The 25,729-nt window shown below is 48.0% G+C and overlaps 1 protein-coding gene across 4 annotated transcripts in view; it reads right to left on the bottom strand.

The window, feature by feature from the left end:
* Window positions 1-25,729, bottom strand: part of LARGE1 (LARGE xylosyl- and glucuronyltransferase 1) — a 526,275-nt gene that overhangs the window by 23,316 nt on the left and 477,230 nt on the right. For all 4 annotated transcript variants that reach the window (XM_038550745.1, XM_038550743.1, XM_038550744.1 and 1 more), the window contains 2 exons: window positions 16,668-16,831; window positions 6,389-6,667 (listed from right to left, as the gene is read on the bottom strand). In XM_038550745.1, coding sequence (XP_038406673.1) covers window positions 6,389-6,667; window positions 16,668-16,831 — 443 coding nt within the window. The remainder of the gene's footprint in view (window positions 1-6,388; window positions 6,668-16,667; window positions 16,832-25,729) is intronic.

Genomic DNA, 25,729 nt, shown 5'->3' with positions numbered 1-25,729 from the left:
ATGGAATGAGGCATGTTGTAAGGCATCGTGCCAGGTGCTTTCCAAATACTATTTCGTTTAATTTTCCCAGGACCTGAAGAGGGAAGAAGTAGTATTATCCCCATTTGGCAAAAACAGTTAAGCACCTTTCTGAAGGTCAACTAAATGATGAGTAAGGAGTTTTTGGCATTGAAAGGCAGGTCTGGTCTGAATGACTCCAGGGACAGCACTGTCACCATGCAGCACACTGCCTGGCACGTAACAGTACTCACTACATATTTTTTCAGATAAATGAGCCTAAGTATACAGCTTCTCATTTTATAAGAAAAAAAAGCTGTGATGGTTATGTGAAGTTACCCGGCTATACTAAAGCTGGCAGTCTGCAATGGGAGGGGGTGGGGTGGCGGTCTGGCCCGGTAGGGGTCTGAACTTTGTGAGGGACAGATAATTCACCCCAGGTGAGTGCCTACTATCCCCTTGCGAGAGGTTATTACTAGCGCCTTTATTAATTGAGAAAACAGAGGACTGGAGAGACTAAGTAAGCTGCCCAAGGGACACGCAGGGAAGGTGTGCCAGAACCTGGATTCATGTGCAGGTCAGCCACGCCCTGCTGGATCATTCCTGACATTTCTGAAACCCAGTGAAAGCCACACATCTACAAGTTTCTTCTTTGGAAGAAACCGGCAAAGGGGTGGGAGAGTTTTTAGTGAAACTCTGCCGCTGTGTCCACACGAATAACTGATTTCATTATTTTCCAATTGATCCATTTGTTTTTGCTGTAATACTAGCTGGCTGCTAAGCAACCGCTGAGTGAGCTATGATGCTGAACTGTTTTTGAGAAAGCAGGTAGGTCCCCCCCCCCCAAAGGGCGATATGATCGTTTGGGGGGGGGGGGTCCAGGGAGAGGGCTGCCAGTCAGCCTGCTCAGGTGTCCTCGGGTTTTGAGCGTGATCTGGCCCCTTCCAGAGGGAGCAGGCTGTCATAGAGGGAAGTCCACTTTCCTCCTCTGACATGAGTATTTAACCTCTCTGGGGCCTCAATCTGGCCACCTGTGATAACAGTTACCTCTCAGAGAAGTGTCAACCACAGAGGTAATTTTTACAAAGCAGCTGGCAGGGTTGTTGGCACATGTGAAGAGCTCAATAAATTCTAACTACCATCATTTGTAATATTAACGTCTTGACAGAGTTTGGGTAGAGCATTTTGTTGGGTATCTATGCCAAAAAAAGTCTCCAAGAGGGTCCATGGCTCTCATGGTGAACAGTACCCTTAATCTCATCCCCAACTCACGATATAATACTGGTCACGAAGCACAACCACTTTTAGTATTTGGATCAGAAACACGTGCAGCCCACTCACTGAAAGAAAATTTTCCATAAGCCAATGGCAAGCCAATATGGTTACCTTCATAGGAAAGTAAGGGTGCATGCCTATTTGGGGCTTCAGACAGAATCATATTCCTTACCAGTTCTCAAAATTCTGGTGCCTAGGAATTATCTAGGTCAGAGGTCACAAACTAGTGGCACAGGATGGGAGTGGGAGGTTCTTTTCAGCCTGAAGACATATTTGGTCTGGGCTCAAACACAACAGTGTTTTTTTCAAAACTAGTTGTCAATATTAAAAATTAAAACACAGAAATCCAAGTTTCCAGCTCCTCTTGAAAAACATGAGGATTGGGAGGCCTGGGTGGCTCAGGCAGTTAAGCATCTGACTCTTGGTTTTGGTTCAGGTCATGATCTCAGGGTGGTAGGACTGAGCCCTGCCGTGGGCTCCACACTCAGAGGGGAGTCCGCTTGTTCTTGTTCCCCTCCCTTTGCTTCTCCCCCCTCCCCAACCTCCCCCTTTCACATGCTCTCCCACCCTCTAAAATAAATAAATGAAATCTTTAAAAAAGAAAAATGAGGACCTTAGCCCTGCCGCCTCCTCTCCCCAGAGTGATCATGCCATGGCAGAAGTAGAGAGAAGCCAGGAGCCTGAGATGGGAGCCACAGTCTCTCTAGAGAATCACACTCAGCATTCTTGGCTCCTTTGGGCCAAGGTCCTGGCCCCTGCGGGTGTCTGCATTTATGGCTCCTGATATAAACTCATTTCTTAATTTGACAATGAGGAAATGGGTTGGAAAAAAAAAAAAAAAACAGAATTGCTGGAAGTCACACAGTTCACCATGGCCCATAGGGTGGGCAGGAACAGGATTCCTGGGCCTCGGCAAGCATCCTGTCCACCCTAACACTCAAAGTCAATGCCATGTAATCTCGCTCAATCCAGGACGGACGCGGGCACAGCATATCAAGAGGTGGGCGGCATGAGAGACAGGCCAAACCAAGCAGGACTTCTGGGTGCAGGCTTTACAAAGGAAGAAGACTCAGGTGGTAGCACTAGGAAGTGATTCCTGTCTTCCCTTTCAAAGTCCAGACACTGTTGCAGGCAGTTACTGACTTCAGCTGTCAAATCTCACTGGCCTGTCTACCTGCTGCTTCTGATCCCTATTGCTTCTGATCCCTGCATCAGGCTCTTTGTGCCTCTTGCCTGGATTAACACAACAGTCTCCTCACTTATCCCCCTTCCTCTGGCCCTGCTGATTCTGATCCTTTGCAAAGCAACCAGAATGATCTTCCTGAAATGAACACTTAATCTGCCCATTCTCTCAGTGATCTTCCACTGTTCTCCTCCCTCATTGAGTCCACACTCAGAATATTTTATCAGAAATCCTGTGGGACCCACCACAGCCTACATTTCTAGCCACATCATCTCTTGCTGTTCTCCCCATCAAGGCTCTAGCCACCCTGCCCCTCTGGAAAGTATAGCTCCTTCTGCTTGGAACATGGCAATCTCCACTGGCGGACTCCAACACAGCCTTCATTTGCATCTAACCTCTTCAGGATGTCCCTTCCTTCCACCTCCAGATGAGGTGAATTCCATTGGCAGGGGACACCCCCACCACAGAACGTAAAGACTGTGCATCTTTCATTAACTGTCATTCCTGTTGGTCTGTCCGCCCTGGGATCCACAGGTCCTATCTCTGTGGTTCACAGATATGGGGGCACATAGTAGTAGGTGCCTTATAAAAGTTTACCCACTAAATGAATGAAAAATGAATGGATACTAAGGATGGAGCAGAAGAAGAATAAGGAAAGTCACAATGCCTTTTTACTCTATGACAGGCAAGTTATGGATTCTCTAATCTCAGTTTCCATATGTGTACTTTACCAAGAAGACTGGACAATACAACTCAACACCCAAAAACCAAATAATCCAACTAAAAAAAGCAGGCACAAGACATGAACAGACATTTCTCCAAAGAAGACATCCAGCTGACCAACAGACACATGACAATCTGCTCAGCGTCACTCATCATCAGGGAACTGCAAATTGAAACCACAGTGAGATACCACCTCACACCTGTCAGAATGGCTAAAATCAACAGGTGTTGGCGAGGATGTGGAGAAAGGGAGAATCCTCTTGCTCTGTTGGTGGGAATGCAAATCCTCTTGCCCTGTTGGTGTAGCCACTGTGGAAAACAGGATTGGGGACTCCTCAGAAAGTTAAAAATAGAGCGACTCTATGATCTAGCAATCACACTGCAGAGTATTTATCCCCAAAATACAAAAACACTAATCCAAAGGGATACATGCACCCCTACATTTATAGTGGCATTATTTACAACAGCCAAACTATGGAAGCAGCCCAAGGGTCCGTCAAAAGTCAATGGATAAAGAAGTTGTGGTGTATATACACAATGGAATATTATTCAGCCATAAAAGAGAATGAAATCTTGCCATTTGCAACAACACGGATGGAGCTAGAGAGTATAATGCTGAACAAAGTGAGTTAGTTGGTGAAAGACAAATACCATATAATTTCACTCATATATGAGATTTAAGAAACAAAACAGATGAACATGGGGGTGGGAGGAAGGAGAGGGAAAACAAGAAACAGACTCTTAATTGTAGAGAACAAGCTGGTTACCAGGAGGGAGGTGGGTGGCAGGGGTGGGGGGAGGGGTGGGGAAGGAGGGGTGAACCAGGTGATGGGGATTCAGGAATGTATTTGCTGTGATGAGTGGAAGTGTCATATGTGTGGAAGTGTTGAATTGCTATATTGTACACCTGACTCCAATATTACACTACGTTAACTCTACTGGAATTTTTTAAAAAAGGAAGACTGGACAAGATCATTTCTTCTCATTCAGGGTAGGGTCTCTGGACTTCTATAGGGCCTGTGAAGACAGCAACAGAGTTTTAGGAGCAATGTGCAATATTTTAAAACCCCTGAGGGGAACCACGCAGCTCCTCGTAACAAGGTGGCAAAGGCCAACCAAGCCTCAGGTGACTCAGCGTTAAGAACATGTTAATTAGTAGGCGACACTGGTTGTCTCCTCTTGAGTAAGGTCCTGATTAGAGATTAAGAGCATCTTTGATCAATAAAACATAGGACTAGAACATAGAAACAATCTGTTCGTCTGTGATGTTTTTTGAAACATGAGGCCCATGAGGTAAAATAATAAGATAGTGCTTGGAGGCCGGGAGCAGACCACAGATTGTTAAGAGGGGGCCAGTTCACCCCGAACTCCTAGGAATGAAGGCCCCTGAGGCGCTCCTGCAGAAGAGCCCCGCACGGGGAGGATGGGCCGCAGCCTGATCTTCAAGCTTCTCTTTTCTCGGTGAAGGGTGGCCCTCGCCCCCACCATCTGTTCTTTTGGGGGGACCCCCCCCTCCCTGGACTCCCAGAGCTGGTGCTCCTGCAGGCTGTGTGTGTGGAGGCCTCAGAAGCTCCCGGAATCGGGCTCTGAAGGGAGGTCTGGCCACACGGGGGCGCCCTCACCCCACACTGGGGCTCTGCTCCGGGAACCCAGGGCCGGCATCACCCGGGGCGCCACAGCCCATGCTCTTTGGGAAGCCCACCTCCCGCCGCCCTGACCCGCGGTCATGCTGCCACAGAGAGAGGCCAGGCCGCAAGGGCCCTCCCGCTCGCAGGGGAGGGAGGGGCTGAAGTTCCGAGGTCCCAGGATAACCTGGAAAGAAGCGGGGCTCCGAAAAGCGGACGGAGGACACAGGCTGCCTTCCCTTGCTCTGGAGAGCAGGGGGGCCTCACCCTGCACCTGCGCTCTGGCTTCCGGACTAGAGGTGTCCAGTCTTTTGGAGGAAGAGGCTCTTTTAAGAGGGAGAGCGCCAGAGACAGAGGAAGGCTGAGAGACAGACACACAGAGGGAAGGACGGCAAGACAGCGGGAGGGACGGAGCCCTACTCCTGCCCCGTTGGGGACGGTCAGTCACCCCAGAGCAGCCAGCCGAACAGGAAGCAGTGCGCGAGCCCACCGGGGTCTGCCAGGCGCTGCCCAAGCCCGGGAGCAAGCCACGTGGACTTGGACTGTGCTGCGCTGAGCCTCCCCGTTCCCACAGTGACACGGGGTGACCACGCCTGCCTTCTGGGCTTGGTGTGTAGATCCAGCAGGATAATAAATATGTGCAAACCACCTCTTCTGGTACCTGGATTCGGGCAAGCACTCACCCGGTAGCAGACATAATTCACGCTGACAAAAGCCAGCGGCAAAGGATTAAAAAAAAAATTTGATCATTTACGTCTTGACTTCCATCTTGTGACTTCAGTTTACCCACACGGGGACTTCAGGGCCATATGAATTCAGCAGTGCCTTTCAGTTCAGATTGGTTGTTATTCCATAGTAAATGCCACACTCCCCACACAGCCTTCTTGCTCCCCGAGTCGAGGGCCTTCTCCAGCCACTGGATGCCTGCCCCTCCGCGTGGCCAGAGCTGGGAAGGGTCGTTGCAGAGTCACAGAGGTAGCCGAGACAGCCATGCGGCATATAGCTCTGCAGGCAGGACTGGCTGCCCCCAGCCCTCACTTCCGAGGGTGTGTAACCTGGGGCTGACAGCTCACGATCTCAGCCCCACACACGCCCGTCCCGAAAATGAGGATAATAATAGTAGCCGGCATAGGGACTGCAGTGGGTGGGGATGGACTCCTACTTGTCAGGCTCTTAGAACAGTGCCTGGCACTCAGCAAGCACTTCAATAAATGCTAGCCTTCACCATCACTTTGATTTGTTTTACAGAATAGGCAGTGATCTTTCCAGAATGGTTAGATGAAGGTCATCTGATCCAAAACTGGGGGAGGGATGACACGTTTTCACAGCAGCTACAGAAAGAGCATTAGACTGGGAGCAGAAGAGAGGCTTCTGAGACCACGTTCTGCCCCTACCATTTCAGTATGCAAAGTGGGGTTCCAGCCTGTTCAGGGAAATGAGGACACGATGGCCCAGCCAAAGCCGGCAGGAAGAGCTCTATCTCTGGGTGGACTTGGGCAGGGCCCGTCCTGGACTGGAGGACCATCCTCGGGAGCGTTCTAGTCCTGGCACTGCATGAGCCTACGTCCCCCCTCCCGGGCCTCACCTGAGGTACTCATAGAGCCCATACATGGGCAGGAAGTCGATGTCAGACAGGAACAGGTAGGGCGTGCCGACGTGCTTCATGGCCACGTTGCGCAGCAGGTTCACAGGGTAGAACTGGCCCTCCTTGTACACGATGTGGTAGGCCACGTTGTGGCGGCTCATGAGCACCTCGGATCCCTGTGCGTAGCGGAGGAACTGCTGGGCCTCGGCGTCCGACAGGTAGAGGGCCAGGCTGATGGGTCCCTCCCAGTGCTTGCAGATGGCCTCGAGCATCTGGAGCCTGGAAGAGACAGGTAAGGTGAGCCACGGGGACCCAGTCCATGCACCAGCCTCCTGGGATGGGAGTCTACCTCCACAGATACCTGGTCAACCAGCTCCAAGTTCATATCCCTGCTCTAACAGTAATCACTGCATGATGGGGGCAAATCCCCAAACCTCAGCTCCTTTATCTGGAAAAGGGGCATCGAAACACTTATCTTGCTGGTTCTTGCCTCTATCAGCTTCCAAATGAAGGTGGGATACTGACAGAATCACATCCCACTAGAAGCCTTCCTTTTTACTCCTCTTCTCACGGCGGGCGGGGACAATGACACTAAATGATGTAAAGATCCCCTTCCAGCTCAGAAGTCCTATGCCTCTCCTCTCTCAGCAAAGATGAACAACAGCTGTACTGCTCTTCTAAAGCAGTGACCAGGCATAGAAGATTTAACCAAAGTGAGGCCGTAAGTTACAAGGAGCATTAAAGCATGAGTGATAATAACTGTGATCATTAGCTATGCACCAGACCCTTTCCAGAACTCCCCCAACGACCCTGCGCATGGCTGTCATTTCCCTCATTTCCCTGATGGAGAAACTGGGGATCCAGATGTCTGGTCAGCTTGGATTCTTGGACGTGGACCAGACCTGTACAGACGGGTACCGGGCCAGGGCCTTGGAGACAGTGAGAACAAACGAGAACACTGGGTATTTGGCAAGGGAACAGGAGAACACGTGAATGCTTGGGACAAAAGCGTGCCTGGCGTGATGCTGTCTTCATTTGTCAGAGTCCTTTACTGCCCTAGGGTCCCTGCCGATTTTGTGAGGCTACAAGACAGGCACCGTGCCAAGGATTATGGCAGGGGGAAGAAGAGCCCGGGGGGAGGGGGTGGGACAAAAGGTGCTTCTAATGGAGAAGATTCTACAAAAATGCTTGAAGAGAAATCTATGAAGATTTTTTTTTTCCTCCAAAGGCTTTGGAAGTGCCTGGCAGGTAGGATCTACGGTTCAGACACAGCAAAAGCCTATTTCAGTTTTTTACCCTGCCCAGCAAGAGGTACATAATCAGCAGTCTCCCAGTAGGAATGCCCACTTTCTCCGGACAATTACCAGGAAATAGATTCCATGCATTTCCCTGCTTCTAAACAAAAGAAAATGGGCACAACTATCTTCTACCGATGGCTTTCTCGATGGACTTTCAGAGTTTCCTCTTGGTAATTCTGTGAATTGCTATAGCCAGGAGTTGTTTCCTCTTTCGTGACGGAGGATTACGAGATTTGTGAGGGTAAAATGCCCTCCATTTCTCATACTTTATAACACTTAATAATCAAATTGACTAGAGCCAGTTTTCTGAGAGGCTCTGCATTCTCCACAATGCCTACTTTGCCTGAAATTTGTGTTTGGCTTCTGCCACAGGCCCGGCCCTCTGCTGGGCTCAGAGAATCGGGGGTTTTGAATGATCAACACCTCACTTCCACTGTCTATGGAGTGGAGGGGGCTGTGCATTTGGGGGGACACCCTTGGGGGAGGCATGCACGTCTGGTGGAGGGAGAGAGGCCAGCCCCCACGGTGGAGAGCCCACTGCCTGGGATTTTAACTCTGTGTCCGAGTTTTCTGAGCAGGGAGCAAGCTCTGCCAAGGGTTTAGCATCAGAACAGAGACGCATTTTGAAATACTCCAGGTTCTCAGGTGCTGCCACAGCAAACATCACAGCCGTGTGGGCTTTACTGGAAGTGGTGCCAGGTGTTCCGTGGAACCTCTGTGAACAAAGAGGGAGGACGACCCAGCCACGCCTGCCTGTCTGCCACCAGCCCCAAGCTTTCTGACCTCTCTTCCCTCAAAATCAAGCTTCCTGCCGGGACCCGAACAACAGCGACAGACCGAGGTTTACTGTAATGATGGTAACACAGAAAATCTGACAGCGACACACAGAACATCGCTACCGTTTCTCTGCGGCATGGAGTGTGCCAGCCGCATTTCCAATGGGACTGCTTTCGACATTCACACCAGCTCCCTTACGCTGAGATTGTCATCACTGTGTCACAGGTAGAGAGGCCCAAGGAGGTGAAGTGACTTCCTCCAAGGCACGGAGCTACAAAGGTGGGGAGCTGGACTGACACCCCGGTCTGTTGGAACCCAGTGCCCAGAACCAGACCAATGTTCCACACAGACTGCTCGCAGGCTGGGACTAATGCCCCCAAGGATCTTCTCTTGGCTGCCCGTATCCCCAAACACGAATGTGTTCTCCCCTTGGGCTTGGCTTCTGTGCATTCCCTCCCATTCCTCCTCCTCTTCAGTCTCCCGGGGGATGTGCTTCAAAGACCCACTGCTCTCTTGAGCCTTCTCTTGGTTGTGTCTCCCCACACCTGTGCCCTAAACTCCTCTCCTGCGGCTCTTGTCCACATTTCTGGGCTGAGTCGCTCTTTGGTCTCTTACTCTGGCAGATAAAGTACCTGGCACAGCAAGGATCGGAGACGACAGAGAGGGTCTCAAGAGACAAAGGTGAACCTAAGCTACAGAATTTTCAGTTTGGAAAGAATTGATTATGCCATCTTTATGAGAAAGCAGCTCAGCCTCAGAGGGAGCATGGCTTGCTGAAGAGCCCTCAGCGAGTGAATGGGAGAGCTGGTTAGCACTAGGACCCGTGGCCCCGACTCTCCATCTCATGCTTTTCTCCACTTCCCGGAAGGGCCACCATCACTTCATGCTAGGAAGAGGAGGGCAGAGGCTCAGGAAAGGCCAAAGAGATGTCAGTAAGGTCTAGATAAGCCAGGGCTGCCCCAGGGAGCCTACTGAGACAGGAAGCCTCGTGTGCTCTGTCTGAGGACAAGGGAGCAGGCAGGGAAAGAGCTAAGTCTGAAACTTACAAGCCTGGGTTGGAAGGAATTCTAGAATGTCAGTTGGCCTCTGTTGGGATGGGGAACTCACTCCCTACAAGGCAGCTGATGAGAGCAGGGCAGATTGCATGGTATGGAGGTGCAACTGTGGCCTCTGGGGTTACGCAGAAGTGGGTCTGAACTCTGAGCTGTGTCAGCATTCCTGAGCAAGGGATGACGGTTCTTTGGGCTTCCATTTCTACATGTGCACAGTGCAGACAGTAATGCCTCTGTAGATCACAAAATGGCAACAAATCATTCTTGTCTCTCAATCTATACCCTCTGGTGATACTCCTCATTACTGATTCTGGGATGGCCATGTCACTTGCTTCAAACAGGACACAAGAAGTGTTAAGCAGTGCTTATTTGCTGGGGCTTGACCCTAGGTGCTCATGGAACTTTGTGACTACTGCCATAGGGCAAGCCTACTTACCATGAGATATGCAGCAGGTACTCAATATGTGGCAGCTGTAATTTCTTCCTTAGGTTCTATTTCTGCCTCTCAAACATGCACCCACCTAACAGATATTTATTTAATATCTACGAGGTATGGATTACGTGTTGGACCCTAGGATGAACAAGAAAGACAGGGTTCCTGCACTTCTGGAGCTTCCTTCTGCTGGAGGGAGAAGACACAGAACAAACCGAGAAAATTCAGAGGGAGCAAAGGGCTGAAGAGGCAAGGAGAACAGGAAATAGGATGGAGTAACCCTGAGGGCTGGCCAGGGAAGGTCTACTGGGGCCATGAATTTGAGATTTGGATCAGGAGAGGGACCCAGCCTTGAAGAACTGTGGGCAAGAAGCTTTCCAAGGAGAGGGAGCAGCCCTTGGGGTAACCGAGTGTAGTATGTTGAAGCAAGAAGAGAGGGAAGATGGGCGAGTGAGGGGGGCAGAGGGAAAGAAGATGTTGGGAAGTGGGAGGGGCCAGGTCCTATGGGGCAGGGAAGGCCAGAGCACGCAGCTATACTACTATTCTATATACAGGAGGAAATTATTGGGGAGTTTTAAAGACATTGGCCTGATATACAGATGGTCCCCAGCTTATGATGGGTTGACTTAACAATTTTTCAACTTTACGATGGTGCGAAAGTGATATGCATTGAGAAACTGTGCTTTTGAGTTTTTAATTTGCATTCTCCCCTAGGCTATCAATATGCAGTAGGATGTTCTCTTCTGGTGCTGGGCAGCAGCAGCCATGGCTCCCGGTCAGCCCCTCGATCACAAGGGTTGACAACTGATACACTTGACAATCATTCTGCACTCAGCCAGCCACTCTGTTTCTCACTTCCCATACAGCATTCCACAAATTGCATGTGATAGCCAACATTTTGTTATAAAACAGGCTTTGTGTTAAGATGAAGTTATCCAGCTGCAGGCCAATGTAAGTGTTCTGAGCACGTTCAAGGTTGGCGAGGCTAAGCTAGGATGCTTGGTAGGTGGTTAGGTGTATTAAATGCATTTTCAACTTATAATATTTTCAGCTTATGATGGGTTTATTGGGCTATAACCCCATCCACCATAAGTTTAAGGAAGATCTATTTTTTAGAAGATCACTATGGCTGTTACATGGAGAAGGAGTTACCTTTCACTCTCTAGAGCGGTGCTTTTCAAACTTAAGCATGCTCAAGATCACTTGGGAGGTTTACTATGACACAGATTCCTGGGTTCCCCTCTAGAGGTTCCCGTTCACTAGGTGTGGGTGGGACCAAGAATTTGTGTCACTAACAAGCTCCTGGGTGATCTGAAGCATGGGCGCCTTTACCTCAGCTAACAGTTTCTTTCCTCCACTCACAGGAAATAGAGAAGACCACATGATTCCCTGGACCAGTACTTAGTACCTCAATGACTTTGTCAAAGAGAACACGAAAGAGCAAGCGACTCCTGGCCAGGTGGCAAGGATGCTGTGGCCAGGATCCCTCCCGGCCAGCCCCCTCTGTCCTATCCACCATCCTCATCTGCGGCTAGGATGGGAGGGTGGTCTCCTGCATGCTGGGAGTGGGGGAGACCTGCTGGTTGCACAGCTGTAGCAGGCGACGTTCATTCTTTCTGAACGGAATTCTAGAGGGAGCCAGGCATAGGAGCCTGTGCGCCGGATCCCCTAATTCACTGTGGCATTCACGTAGGGCCTACTTCTGACTCAAAGGTTTACAAACACACCCGAAATGTTTCTTCAATTAAAAATCAATCCAACAGGCACCAATCAGCCTGCTGCATCATAATTGGAGGGATTCCTACCATCTCCATCAGCTTGTGGTACTGCTCTATATTTTTTTATTATGTCCCGCTAAGCAGCTTTCGTTAGGGTGTGGAACTCCTTGGGCTCTCTGGGGTATTGTCAGGATGGCAATACTTGTCACAATGCGTTAAGGGGGACTGTGTGCCTGCCATCCTGAGGGATGGGTGTGCTTTGAAGGGAAGGCTTCTGTGGTTAGTGTTTGTGGCAGATATGAGGGGGGCCTGGGCTTCCCTTTAAGTGGGTTGGGAGGGAAGGTCCTGCCAGTGTCCTGCAGCTCCAGCCAGGAGGATGCTTCTAGCTGGCACTAGAAGGAGGGGCTCTGTTTTGCTTGTATCCTTTTATTGATGGCAACTGTATACAGAATTATGGACTTGGAGTGTTAATAATTTAAAAACTTTTCTTTCTAATTGTCTATAAATTCCAGATTGTGAATTCTATAGCTAGCATGGGGGAAAAAAAAACACTAAGGGAAGGGAAACTAATATTCAATGTAGACCTACTACCTACTGGTCACTTAAGAGCTTCTTATTTTATAAAATCCAGACATCGATCTGTGACCTTGACAGTATCATTGCCACTTCACAGATAAGATGAGGCTCAAAAAGCCTAAGAATCTTGTCCAAATTCAAATAGCTAGTAAGTGGTTCAACTGGACTTTGAACTCACATATTTCTCTTTTTGTTTTCCTATATCACTTTATCTCTCCTTTAAAAAAATATTTTATTTTAGAAGATTTAATTTATGTATCTGACAGAGAGAGCACAAGTAGGCAGAGTGGTAGGCAGAGGTGGCTCCTGGCCGAGCAGAGAGCTTGATGTGGGGCTCGATCCCAGGACCCTGGAATCGTAACCTGCGCCAAAGGCAGATGTTTAACCAACTGAGCCACCCAGGCTCACTTTACTTCTCCTAAATACCTACCATGTGCAGATGCAGTGGTCAAAGTTCTCAGATCTGTACATATTTATTGAATGCAAATATATGCCAAGGGCCTTCATAGACAGTCTTTTCATTTAATCTTAGGACTCTACAAGGCAAATATTTTTAACTCTGTAGAAGGAGAAAGATAAGCAAGGGTGTCAGGACTTGCCCAAGATCACCAGCTGAGTAGTAAAGAAGCCAGTGGGATTTGAACCCAGAGCTCTTTGTCTCTAAGTCTAGTGTCCACAAATATTAAGATTTTGGCCAATGATGCTATCAATGATAGGGAGCCTCTGATTGACTGTAGGTCGGGGCTAAGTCCTGGCTGTGTATGATCTCATCTGATCATTACACCAACCTTAGCTGGGAGCTACTGTCATTGTCATTTCCAGGTTATAGATGAGGAAACCGAGGCCTGGAGAGGTGACTTGTCCAAAGGTCAAGGTCAAGAAGTGGCAGAGCCACCAAGACCCTACAGTGTCTGACTCCAGGGACCAAATTATTCAAGGTCAGTCTAGTTTATTCTGATTAGAAAATATGTCAGATTTGTCTCTTCTATTTTCTCCTGAGTTTGGAGGTACTCACCGGCTACTAATCTTGATTCACCATATTTTATTGATAAAAGGAATGTATTAATAGGAGGCATGAATGGGACCAAGGAAAACCAGGGATGCTCTGAGAGGTGAGAACCTGGAATTATCTGGAACTCACTCACCTGGGCAGATTACAGGACGTGAGCTTCATCTGAGGGGACTGAGGTGCATCTGTGTTGCCCAGAGAACAGAGGACTCATCTAAACCATCATTCAGCATGAAACTCAAGGATTAGATTTTATTTTCATTTGGAATGGCATACAGGAGAAGGGAGACGCAATGGGAAGAGAGGTCTGTCATGGCCAGCTCACTAAGTGCTGCTTGGTGGGAGAGTGTGTGCACCCAAACTGAAGGCTGGGTGAGAAGCCAGATAGAGAAGTTTGGGGTGACCCTGGGGCTCTGGTCTATAGGTCAGTCCTTTATGGAGCCTCACTGGGAGCCAGGTAGGTTTGAGCCGGCAGGGGGCCACCTGCCTTGGTTTCCCCAACACCCTCTGTCATCCTATCTACTCTCCGCTTTCTCACCTATGCCGTAAGCTCCAACCACACTAGAGCCTGTGTTCTCAGTGGGCCTGGTGGCCTCTTTGTTCCCTATTTTACCTGCTCCACCTTGGGGACCCACCTTCTCTCCCCATGTACTTTCCACCTCCCATCTACTCAGCCTCCAACTCAAGCAGGCAACCTCTTCTCGGACACACTGCCTGTCTCTTTCTTTGTCCACCCCTAGCCGGGCTAGGGGCTCCCAGCACAGCATCTCTCTACAGGAAGAATCTGTTGCCTGTCTGTAGCAGGCTGAATTCTAAGGTGGCCTCCACAACTCCTGCCCCATGGCATACACTCCTGTATAACCCCCTCCCTTGAGTGTGAGTTGAACCCAGGAATGGGATGGAACACTGCTTCCATATGACAGACTGCAGAGAGTCCCCTGCTGGCTTTGAAGAAGTAAGCTGCCATGCTGTCAGAGCACCACAAAGCTAAGACCTAAGAGTGGCCTCTTGCTGCTCAGAATGACCCCAGCCAGAACCAGCAGGGAAACGGGGACCTCAGTCGTAGAACTGAGAATGAGCTTAGAAGTGGACCCTGACTCCCATGAGGTCACAGCCCCAGGCAACACCTAGACGGTAGTCCTGAGAGCAGAGCAGGGGACCCTGCTAGCACCCATCCAGACTCCTGATCCCCCAAACTGAAAGATACTCAATGTTACTCAAGCTGCTATGTCTGTGGCAATTCGTTCTACAACAGTAGGTAACTAATACCCTGAGACCTGAGTACGCTTTATACTCCTTGAAGGCAAAAACTGGGTCTTCTCATAAATATCCTCCACTTCACAAGAGCCTGGCACACCACAGCAATAGATATTATACAATACCTACTAAGCGGTCTCATGAATGTTACAGATTAGGAATCTGAGGCCACGGAAAGGGGAAGACCCTGTTTGAGGTTACAATACAGGTCAGGATGGAGCTGGTGCGAGAAGCTCTGGGCTTTTCCCTTTCATCCCAGCTTGTCTTTCCCTGCTACCTGCTATGCTTGGCAAGTTCACCGTGTTCCTGCAGAGGAGTCCTGAGGCCTAAGAACCTCCAGGAAACCACCCGCTGATGGAGCCACTGAATCCCACAAGTGAGCATTTGCCAATACACAGTGGGACACATAAAAGTGATGAGTCTGCTTCTGTAAGCCACGCTCTACATGGCCCATCCCCAGATGTCCCTGGAGGCAAGGTTCCACTCACTCCTTGCAACCCCTACACTACTTCCTACCATATGTGAACCTCTCTGTGGCTGAGCACTTGCTCCTTCATTGGTTTGCTCATTCTTCAGTCACTCCCCACTAGTAACCAGTGGTATTTACTGAACACTTAACAAGCGTGCCGGGTACTATTCTCAGCACCTAACAGCCATTAACTCATTGAATCCTAGAAATGGTCCCATGGAATCACATCCACAGGCTGCAGGGGCATCTCTGAGGTGACTCAGAGAAAATGAGCCAATCAAACTCCCTAATTGTGGGAGCTGAGGGGGAACGATATGAAGGAAACTGGAGGTAGGGAGCCACTGTGGGCTATGTGTAAATGGAAGAGAAAGCTTGTCAGGGAGGGAGGGAGACACACAGGACACCCAGGTATGGAAGGGTACAGCCTTGAGTGAATGACCTCGGGCTCTGAATCTATGCAGCCCCTGGAAGCCAGAGAGACGCTTTCCAAAACATAAATTGGATCATATAACTTTGTGTAAATATCTTCAATAACTTCTTACCACACTGAGAATAAAATCCAAATGTTTTGGTGACTTTGTTCTATAATTTTAATCTCATGCCACTTTCCTGCTATCCTTTAGCCACTGATCTTCTATCATGTTTTTGAATGTGAACCCCCCCTTTTTTTTTAAGATTTTATTTATTTATTCATGATAGTCACAGAGAGAGAGAGAGAGAGAGAGAGAGAGAGAGGCAGAGACACAGGCAGAGGGAGAAGCAGGCTCCATGCAGGGAGCCCGACGTGGGATTCGATCCCGGGTCTCCAGGATCGCACCCTGGGCCAAAGGCAGGCGCCAAGCCACTGCGCCACCCGGGGATCCCTGAACCCCCTTTCTACTACAGGGCCTTTGCACTTTTTATTTTATCCACCTGGATTTTTTTTTTTTCTTCTTCTCAGCAACTCACATTCCTGACTCCTTTTCTCATCCTTTAGGTCTTTGCAGAAATGGCCCCTCCTTAGATTTCCCCTGACCACATTACCTTAAAAAGGTCCTTCTCTTGACATTGTTATTATCAGTTTCGGTTCCTTCCAAGCACTTATCACAATTATAATCATTTTATACATAATCATTTTACTTAACTATTTTCTTGCTGTTCATACCACAATACTCATGTTCTTAACCCTGGCATGCATAAAACAATCCAAAGTGTCCAACCACACAAATATTCTTACTTTACTAGTTTGCAATGGAGTTCAAAGGTGAATTTGTTTTAAGAACTCCCCAGGTGATTCAATTTGTCCCCAGCCAAAGCTAAGAATCAGTGCACTGGAGTGTAAGCCATGTAAGGGCAGGGATCATGTCAGTACTTCTGATAAAGGCTTGATGGATGTTTGTTTCATCGATATACTAAGAAAAGAAATAGCAATTGCTTTCTAGCAGTGATAGTGGTTCCAGATTATGTATTTGCCTATACTATACCCCTTTTCCTTGAAGTAATTTGCATAGAGCTCTATTTTTAAGAATCAATTCTTCTGTTCTCAAAACCACCACCCTCACCAGAAGACAAGAGCCCCTGGTTTTCAGGGCTGGAGAGGAAGGTGTGTGACCCAAGCCTACGCCTGTGAGGTAATTTCTCCTTTTTCCCTTTGACCCAGTATAGAGCTGCAGGGTAGTGATTGTGGGGAGGGCAGGGCCCGTCTGCCTACCTGTCCATGGAGAGCTGAGCGACCAGGGTGACATCCGTGTTGTCCGAAGCGGGCTCATACTCATAGTGCAAGAAGTAAAGGTGGGTTCGGTGGACGGTGAACCGCTCTCGCCGGAACTCGTAACACAGGTCATCCTCATCAAGTTCAGAGAGCTGCTTCTGGAGCTGAAAAGTAGGAGAAGGGGGTGGGGGGCGCGCGTATGGGATCAAGAAGGTAAGCTCCAGGGAGCTAGGAGCCTGCCTCTGGCTGAGTTGGTTATTCACTGGATTTTGTTGATGGGTCACACATAGGACAGGATCGCTGGTCTTAGTTTCCTCTGCTGGCTAGCTAGTTATTTATTTATTTAGCAATTTAATTTTAAAAAGGCAATAATTAAGGGCAGTTGTCCTTGCCATCTGGGAAAGAAGCACCATCTAGGCTGAGAATGATGGTGTTCACCAATGACAAATGTATAAGCAACCAGAAACTCCTTAAAAACAAAAAAATGCTTTGATAGGTGACCTAGTACAATAATTTCAAATAACAGGGAAGAAGGTACCGAAATCCAAATGGAACAGTACCTTTGCATGAGTTTCTCTCTTGTCTAGAGCTACAGACTTCAATCTCTGTACCAGGTATTGAAAAGACCAACCCAAAGACAAAATTTAAAAATCTATTCCTTTCATTTCAGCCAAGTTTAATCAGACTTGGCATCCACTTTTCTTTCTTCTTTCTAACTCTTGGGAAGTCCCGCTCCCTTAATCTGCCTAGAGAAGTTCTTTACGTGGCTCTACTTGCCTTCCTACCCCAACCAATGCAACAGCTGGATGACCTGCCAACAGAGAAACAAGGATTTAGCGTGTGACACCGGCATATGCAGATGCACAATATCCAGATCTGTCTGGATGTGCAGATCTGTCTGAGGATGTGCAGCTGCCCAATATACAACCATGTCATGCCAACCCCACCGTGTCCCTCCCAGGCAGGGGTGACTATGCTTGTTTTATAGATGAAGATTTGCAATGAAAAAGTAAAAGGACTTCAATAGGGACAGAAATGAGATCAGTGGATGTGTAGCGGCAGAGTGGATGGACTGAGAAGAAGCAGGAGAGAAGTCTTTTGTGGAATGGAAATGTTCTATGTCATGGTTACAGTGTTACATGTAACCCACTGTTACATGGGTTATACATTTATGAGAAGTCAACAAACTATACACTTAGAATGGGTGGATTTAACATATGCAAACAATTTCAATTGAATTTACTAAAGGTCAAATCGCTGGTTACAAGATTCTTTCTGTGACATCAGCCTAGTGTATCACATGATGGCAGATAGTTGAATGTAGTTTAGTTTGTGGGGCTAGAGCTACTAACCTGGCTGAATGTAACAGAGCATTTTTTCTAAGAAAAAGGTGTATGTATATATTTTAAATCTCCAAATCAATAGTGTAATAAAAAAGAATTATATTAACTCACTTCTTCATGACCCTGTCTCAGTTAAAACCATTGTCTTGATAGATTAAGCTATAGCTTTATTTCTCAAGACGTGTGCAATGGCAGAAGAGTGCTTTAATCCCTTCAATTCTTCACCCCTTCCCACATCTCTACTCTTTGTCATGTGACTTGCTTTGGCTAATAAAACTGTAGGGAAGCAATGCTGCCCTAATACTGAGACTAGGCTTCAAGGAGAAAGTGTGTGTTTCTTGTGCCTCTACCACTACCCTGAGAGAATGCCTGGGCTGGCCTGCTAGAGGATGAGACACACCTGGAGCAGGGCAGGAGCTCCACAATTGCCTCAGTTGTGGGAGCAAGGCCAGCCAAGCTCAGCTTCCTGTATTCCACTGAGGTTTTACAAGTTTAGAGCAACAGATAACCCATATGGTGTCACTGGGATTTTGTGCAGGGAGCTTTTTCATTATGTGACCTGTCCAATATATCCTCAGACAGTTAGCCTCCTGGGCCCCAGCCCACTAAATGCTTGTAGAGTTCTCCATACAGCCTATACAACTCCAAATGCACCCCCCTCCCATATTTCCAAATGCTGCTTGGAGGATCAGTTGAGATCCAGTGATCTATGAGATATTCTCACCCACCTTTAAAATTTTTAACTGTTAACAAGGATGCAGTCGGGGAGTCTCTTCAATTTTTCATGTTAAATTTGAAGTTCTGGCCTATTTGAAGATTCCTATTATGCCGACAGTGTGACCCATGTAAGGCCAGGAAACTGGAATTCTCATTCCATCTAATATTCTATGAGCCAAGGGGCCCCTTCTGACATGCAGGATTAAATCCAGATCCTTGCTGATAATCATATTCTTGCTCCCTGACCCATCGCTCCCCCGCCCCCACCCCCAGGTACTCTGTACTTGCACCAATGCCCTCTCTGCTCCCCAAACCTGCCTTTCTCTCCCTCTGAGACTTTGTATGTGTCCTACCCTCTCTACTGCCCTCCCTCCCCTCACCTGCTTTTCTCCACCAGGGGACCTTCTATTTACCTTTCAAAATTCAGCCTGGATGACACGTTGTCTGTCTGAGACCTTTGCTAGCCCTGCCAGGTAGGACTGGTCCACTTCTCTGTGCCCCGAGAGGCCTTGATTCATAACTCCACTAAAGCACTTGTCAGTTTGAACTGAAATTACTTAAGGGCAACTTTCCTGGTGACACGGTGACACTGTACCATTGCCCCTAGCACCGTGCCCACTGCATGACAGATGCTTAATATTCATGTGCTGCATGCATGCGGAATATTTGCTGCATGAAGACCATAATCATTAGAAGGCCTGTCCTTCTAACTTTCTTTCTGTATCCTCTAACAGTATGCATAGAAGGTGATCATTCTTAAGCCCATTATTTGTTCCTATATTTGCAGTTCAAGGGTCTGTGATGGTTGAAAATGTGTTAGACAGCAAACAAGCATGCATCAGGCTCTGTGCAAGGTGCTGGGTAGGTGTGATCTCCTTTCTTGGAGCCCCTCCGGGAGGCATGTGCAGCCTCATTTGACAGCTGAAAAGCAATGTCGAGATCTTGAGGTCACTCAGGGAGGTTGAACCTGGGTCTGTATTCTTCTACTACCGAGCTGCCTCTCCAGGAAAGATGCTCATTCAGCCTTGGGTCAAGAAGCACACATGGCACCGTGGCTGAATGACGACTGGTTCTATCCCACTCCTGTCCGCACAGTCTTTGGTGAGTGGGTGAGGTGCTTAACCCTTCTGGGCCCTGACTTCTTCAAGTGTAAAAATGGGGATGATAATAGGAACTACCCCAGGGGATTGTAGGAGGATTCCAAGAGATCCTGCATATGCAGAGTACAGTGTTTAAAGACACAGCAGACATCATCTGTTACATGGTTGTTATCAGAGTTAGGAAATGGAGACGCCTGGGTGGATACTTTCCATCCTCAACCACCACCTGGAGGAGACAGTAGGGCAATGGCAGTGAAGGCTGGAGCTCGCTGAGCCTGGATAGCACTTCTGTCTCATGAGTGTCAGAGACAGTCCCCACATCTTCCTTGAGGAACCCAAATATACCAAGAAACCACAATGTTGCCCCTCAACTGGAAACAACCAATTCATATCCTCCTTCTCTCTCAACTACACTGCAAAAGGGCACATGCAATTATTCCCTTTTAGAGAATAAACATCTGCAAAGCTCTCTGCAAAAACAGGGTTGTTTCCGGGGGTGGGGGTTGGAGGGTGCAGTTTGATCTATGTGGTGTTTTTAATGTGTTGACAGGAGTGCATGGCTTCTGGTACAGTGAAGACAGAGGGAACATGTGAGGGTGGGTGTGGCCAGGCATGTGATAATGGAGAGCAGGGTTTTTCTTGATGAGCTTTCAAAAGAGAAGTTATCCTCATCCTGTGAGAAAGGAAGTTAGTGGCCAGAGCATGAGAAATGCATGTATGTATAGGGATTTCTCTCTATATACGCAAGCATACTCTTGAGTTAGGGTGAAACAACATTCCAAGATAGATAGCTCCAGGAGCCATTTTCTGAAAAACACCCATATATAGTGGGATCCTCAAGGCAGGAGCTGTATCCCATTCATTTCTGAATTTCCTATACCTAGAACATCTAGAGCACCCTGTGTGCTCAACAAGCCTCTACTGGATATACTCCCAGCCATGTACTCATGTTAAAAAAAAGGAACAATAACCAATAGAAGTGCACCCAGAATCACCAAAGCATGGCCTGACCTGGTCAGGAGGGTCTACCAGCAGTCCTGGAGGGATAAGTAGGCTCTGTGAACTTCATGGTACCACTAATATGATTCAGTGGCATCCACACCCCTAGGTCACCTGTGGCCATCACGGTACCTAAGGAGGAGGGTCTAGGGAATACCCTTGTCTACCAACCGCACTGGGTATTGTGGCAAGCACATCAAATATGATGTCCAACATATGATGTCGGAATCTATGGGACTCTGGACCAACCAGATGCCTTCCCGGCGATTAATGTTATATTCCTCATCAACATGATGAGGTTCAGTGCTAAATGCTTTCAGGCGGATTGCTTTATTAATTTCATCCTTCGGCACACACCTCTGTTTTACAAAGGAGGAAACTGAGTCTCAGGGAGTTTCAGTCATCTGCTAGTTGCACGGCTCAGGAGAAACAGTTCCAGACTGAGAATACAGTCTTGGGACCTCACATAAGGGACACCTTGGCAGTGCAGTGACTCCTCTCCCCAGGGATAGATGCAAGGATCAAAGAGACCGTGGAAGACACAATGCTCCATGAAAAAGCAGGCCATAAAAATGCATATGCAGTATGATCCCAATACAGCAAAAAGACAAACAAACAAAAAGCCACACAGAAAATAGAGCAAAGGGAACACATTACAGTGTTAACAAAGCTTTTCTCTGCCTGGTGAATTCACGGATGAATCTTATTGGCTTCTTTATACTTTTCGGTACTTAACAAATTCCCTGCAATTTTCTCAAAGGAGTTAATGCGTGTTAAACTGCTTTGTAAACTGTAAAGTGCTACACAAAACCTAAGTCATGTGATTATGATTGCATTATGTACCTTTTCAAATTCTAATCTAGGACTTCTTACTGCTGACTGCATGGCTGATGTTATCTCAAGGGGAAGGTTGGAGCAGCTTAAAAACTACCTCTTTTCCACCCAAACTATGGGTGATTTCTCCAGGGAGATGCTGAGCTGGAGGGAGGGATTTCATTAACAGGGTCTGAACGCTACCGCACTCCATACTCTGGCCAGGGGGGAGTAGGAGGCTTCCTGACAAGCAAGTCACAGAAACAAAAGACAGATTTCTCCTGAGATAAAATGCATTTGCTAAATTGCTTCTTTGGGCAGCCAGCTGAGGCACAGGGAGATTTGGACTCAAGGGAAAATGGCCCTTTAAGCAGTTTGCATTTATTTCTTCCCATCCTTAAGGACAGTGGCCTGGATTGACCTCTGAGCTATCAGAGATGATGGCTGGTCATGCCTGAGGATTCAGAGGGGTTGGAAGTGCGTCCATGGCTCCAGCCTTCTTCAAAGGCAAGAAAAGCTACAGAGAGAGGTTATGGGGATAACCGGAAACTCAGACCTGATTCCTCTGACACTCATTTTCAATGTGACCTTGAGCAAGTCATTTCTCCGATTTGTAAGACAGAGTTTGGGTTTCATAAAAGTGGCTCTCAAGGATCAAGCGCTCAATAGGGTCAGGGAACGTGCGGGGAGCTTTGCAGGCACTTTCTCATTTAATACTCACGCTGACTCCACGGCTTAGGGACAACTACTGTCCACCTTGTTTACAGATGAAAGCATTCATCATCTCAAAGGTTTAGCCACTTGTTCAAGGTCACACAGTGAGAGTTGGGATATTACCTCCAGGCGTATTTTCCCCACGTTCTTGTGCGTAATCAAGTCACTACAATGCCTTGTTAGTCAATCTCTGGGGCTCTTTCCAGTTCTAATGCTAGATGGTTCTATGACTACAGGGACCATGCTGAACGCATGCACTCCCTGCCGTGGCGGAGACCTTCTGTATGCACCAAGATTCATATTCTCTTCTCTTCCTGAGTGCACAGCCAGGCTGCCTTCCCAGCTTTCCTTCTGGTAAGGTAACTGGCCAAGTCTGGTCAGTGGAATATGGGCAAGTTCTGGCTACTATGGTTACCACTTTCAAGGCTCTGACTTGTGCACCTTCCTCTCTGTTGGCCAGAGCAAGGGCATCCAGGAGAGGACTCCAAGGCTCTGTGGAGGGCAGAGCCACATGTTGGAAGGATTTTGGCCCCCTGAATCTGGAGAAAAGCCACCTGCCAATCACAAACATCCATTTGGGCCGATGTGAGAAATACACTTCTAGCATGCTGAGCCCATTTCACCACTGCTTGTGATACTTTAACACACCTGCTTGCCTCTTCTAGCCAGTGAGTGATGAAGACTGAGTACAACGGACCAAGTAAAGAGTCTACTTCTTATGACACTGCTCTTTCTGATGCCTTGGCAGCATGGGTGGAAGATTCTTGTGGGTAAAGTAACTCTCCAGAATGCTGCTTTATACTTTCAACATTTACCTTCAGTTTTCTGTTGCCTTGATACCCTTGACTTCATCTGTTCCTCCCAATATCTGAGTGAGACAGGCAGGGCTGCCCTACTGCCCTTAGTTGATTTGCTTGGAGAACTGGGACTCTTAACGCATATCTCCTGAAACCTACCTCAGGGCTCTTCCCTGTGGCTTTCCATGAAGCAGGAAAGCTTTATTAAACCACTCAAACAGGTAGGGAAAGATTACTAGCTCATGGGTGTATTAATCAACAAAGTTCTGGAAGCTCAAAACATTTACTAAGGAAAGCCAACAATGGGCCACTTTCCTTCTTTGACGGGAGGGGAAAGGCATGGGTTTAGGGCTATATAGAGAAGGTTCAGAGAGAATCTTTCTAGCACTCAGGCTCTAAGGAAATAATGAGGAAAAGGCCTAGTCTCTTCCCTCCTGGGTACCAGTATTAATTTGTAAACAGCATACAATAGGCCCTCACTGTATGCTAAGCCCTGTGCTAGGAATGGGGAATGAACCCCAGTTTCTATGCTTAAATTGTTCACACAGTCTGGGTGGGGAAATAAAGAAGTGACTTAGTAGAGGCACCTGGGATCAATTCCATATCAGGCTCCCTTCTCAGCGGGTAAGTCTGCCTCTCCCCTCACTTATGCTCACTCGTGTTCTCTCTCTCTCTCAAATAAATAAATAAATAAATAAATAAATAAATAAATAAATAAAATCTTAAAAAAATGAAGTGAGTTAGCAATCATAATACTGCATATTCATATACCAACGAAACTTAATGGGGGGGGGGCAGAGGTGTGGGCATGTGCTGTGTGCCACACTGACCACAGCTCTTCAGCTGTCCCGAGTCATTTAGTCTTCACTGAGCCTATCAGGCGGACTAGTTAGACTCCCATTTTTATAGATGGGGAAACTGAGGCACAAAGAGTTTAAGCATATGGCCTGAACTCTCATCTAAGTACTCCTCAGATTTTACCTGTGGCAGTCTTGCTCCAGGGCTGCCCTCTTAGGTACTGTACAAGGAGCTGGCTAGCAGAGAGAGTGTGCCAGAAGCAGAGGGCAGGGAGCTGCCATAAGCAAACATACACGAGGGGACAGGACCTATTTGGATGGATTACAACCAGAGCCTAGGGGCATGCATGAGGGATGTGTACAAGTTGGAGCTTGATGGGAACAAAGCAGACAGGCCACGATGGGGCGCCTGCAGCCCAGACACATCTCTCCAGGATCCTGACCCCATGGCGCTTCCCTCTCTTCTCTCCCCTGGCCTCCCAGGCAAACGCTGTGACTTTTGGGCTCTAGAGCTTAACAAGCCTGTGGAGGGCCCCTGGAGGCTGGCCTTGGGCAGCCTGTCTTAGGGCTCTGGTGCTGGCCACCCGAGGGCTCTGCTGCCCACCGTGTGATTAAAGAGCTGGTGACACGCAGCTTGCACGTGACAGCAATAATGCTTTCTGGTTTTTCTCTGGGGTTTCTCTGGGATACAGCTGTTTCCACAGAGCCATCTGTTCCCTGGCACTGCCGTGCAGACTGATGCTGCAAAGTGTTTATAGAGTCTGCTTATATATGTCTTATTTTTAAATTCTAATTGAGCCACGGTGATGCTGTGGTCCTTTCTTCTTGGTGGGCTTGGTATCAGGGAACATGGCCGCACAGACTGCCCAAAACTCTTGTAGGATGAGGGAGTTGAGTCTGGAAACCCTCCTTCCAGAGGGGAGGCAGGATCTCAGGTGTCAGGATGAGCTTTTCGGCCCACATTCGGAACCAGGCCTCCTGCGGATGTGCGACACTCCATACACCTTAACCGCATCAACTCTCATGACAGCCTAGGCTGGGATTATTTCCTGACCTTTTCACAGGTGAGATTACTGAGGCCGTGGGAGGGGAGAGTTACCCCTGAAGTCCTAGATCTAGTTCTCAGGCCAGGTGTTCTGATTCCAAGTACAGGGATCTTTCCAGCACTCCACAGATGTTTCAAGAAAAGGACTTAGGGATCCCTGGGTGGCTCAGAGGTTTAGCGCCTGCCTTTGGCCCAGGGCGTGATCCTGGAGTCCTGGGATCGAGTCCCGTGTCGGGCTCCCGGCATGGAGCCTGCTTCTCCCTCTGTGTCTCTGCCTCTCTCTCTCTCTCTGTGTGTGTGTCTCTCATGAATAAATAAATAAAATCTTAAAAAGAAAAGGACTTAACAATAGTTCATGTGTTCACCAAAATTGACTGAGCACATACCAGGTGCCAGGTAATCTTTTACGGGCATGAAGATATATTGATGAATGAAACAGGTAAAAATCCCTGCAGTCACAGAGCTTCCATTCTCATAGGGAAAGACACAATCAACAAAATAAAGAAGTCAAGAATATAATCTATTGAGTTAGTGGTACATATTATACAGAAAAATTAAGTCAGGAGGCCTGGGACACAGGGGTGCTGGGGTACAGGCCAGGTACTGCAGGTGTAGACCGAAGAGTTATAAATATTTGCACAAAGACCACTCAGCCATGGGTCAAGCTTCACACGAGTTCCAGGGCTGCCACTACCTGTTCTAGGAATTCACTTCTCTGAGCTTCTAGTTCCTCCTCT

Source organism: Canis lupus, chromosome 10 (assembly GCF_011100685.1).
Source record: "Canis lupus familiaris isolate Mischka breed German Shepherd chromosome 10, alternate assembly UU_Cfam_GSD_1.0, whole genome shotgun sequence".
NCBI lineage: Eukaryota > Metazoa > Chordata > Mammalia > Carnivora > Canidae > Canis > Canis lupus.
The sequence above is the reverse complement of the archived record's forward strand: the minus strand, read 5'-3'. Positions and strand labels throughout refer to the sequence as shown.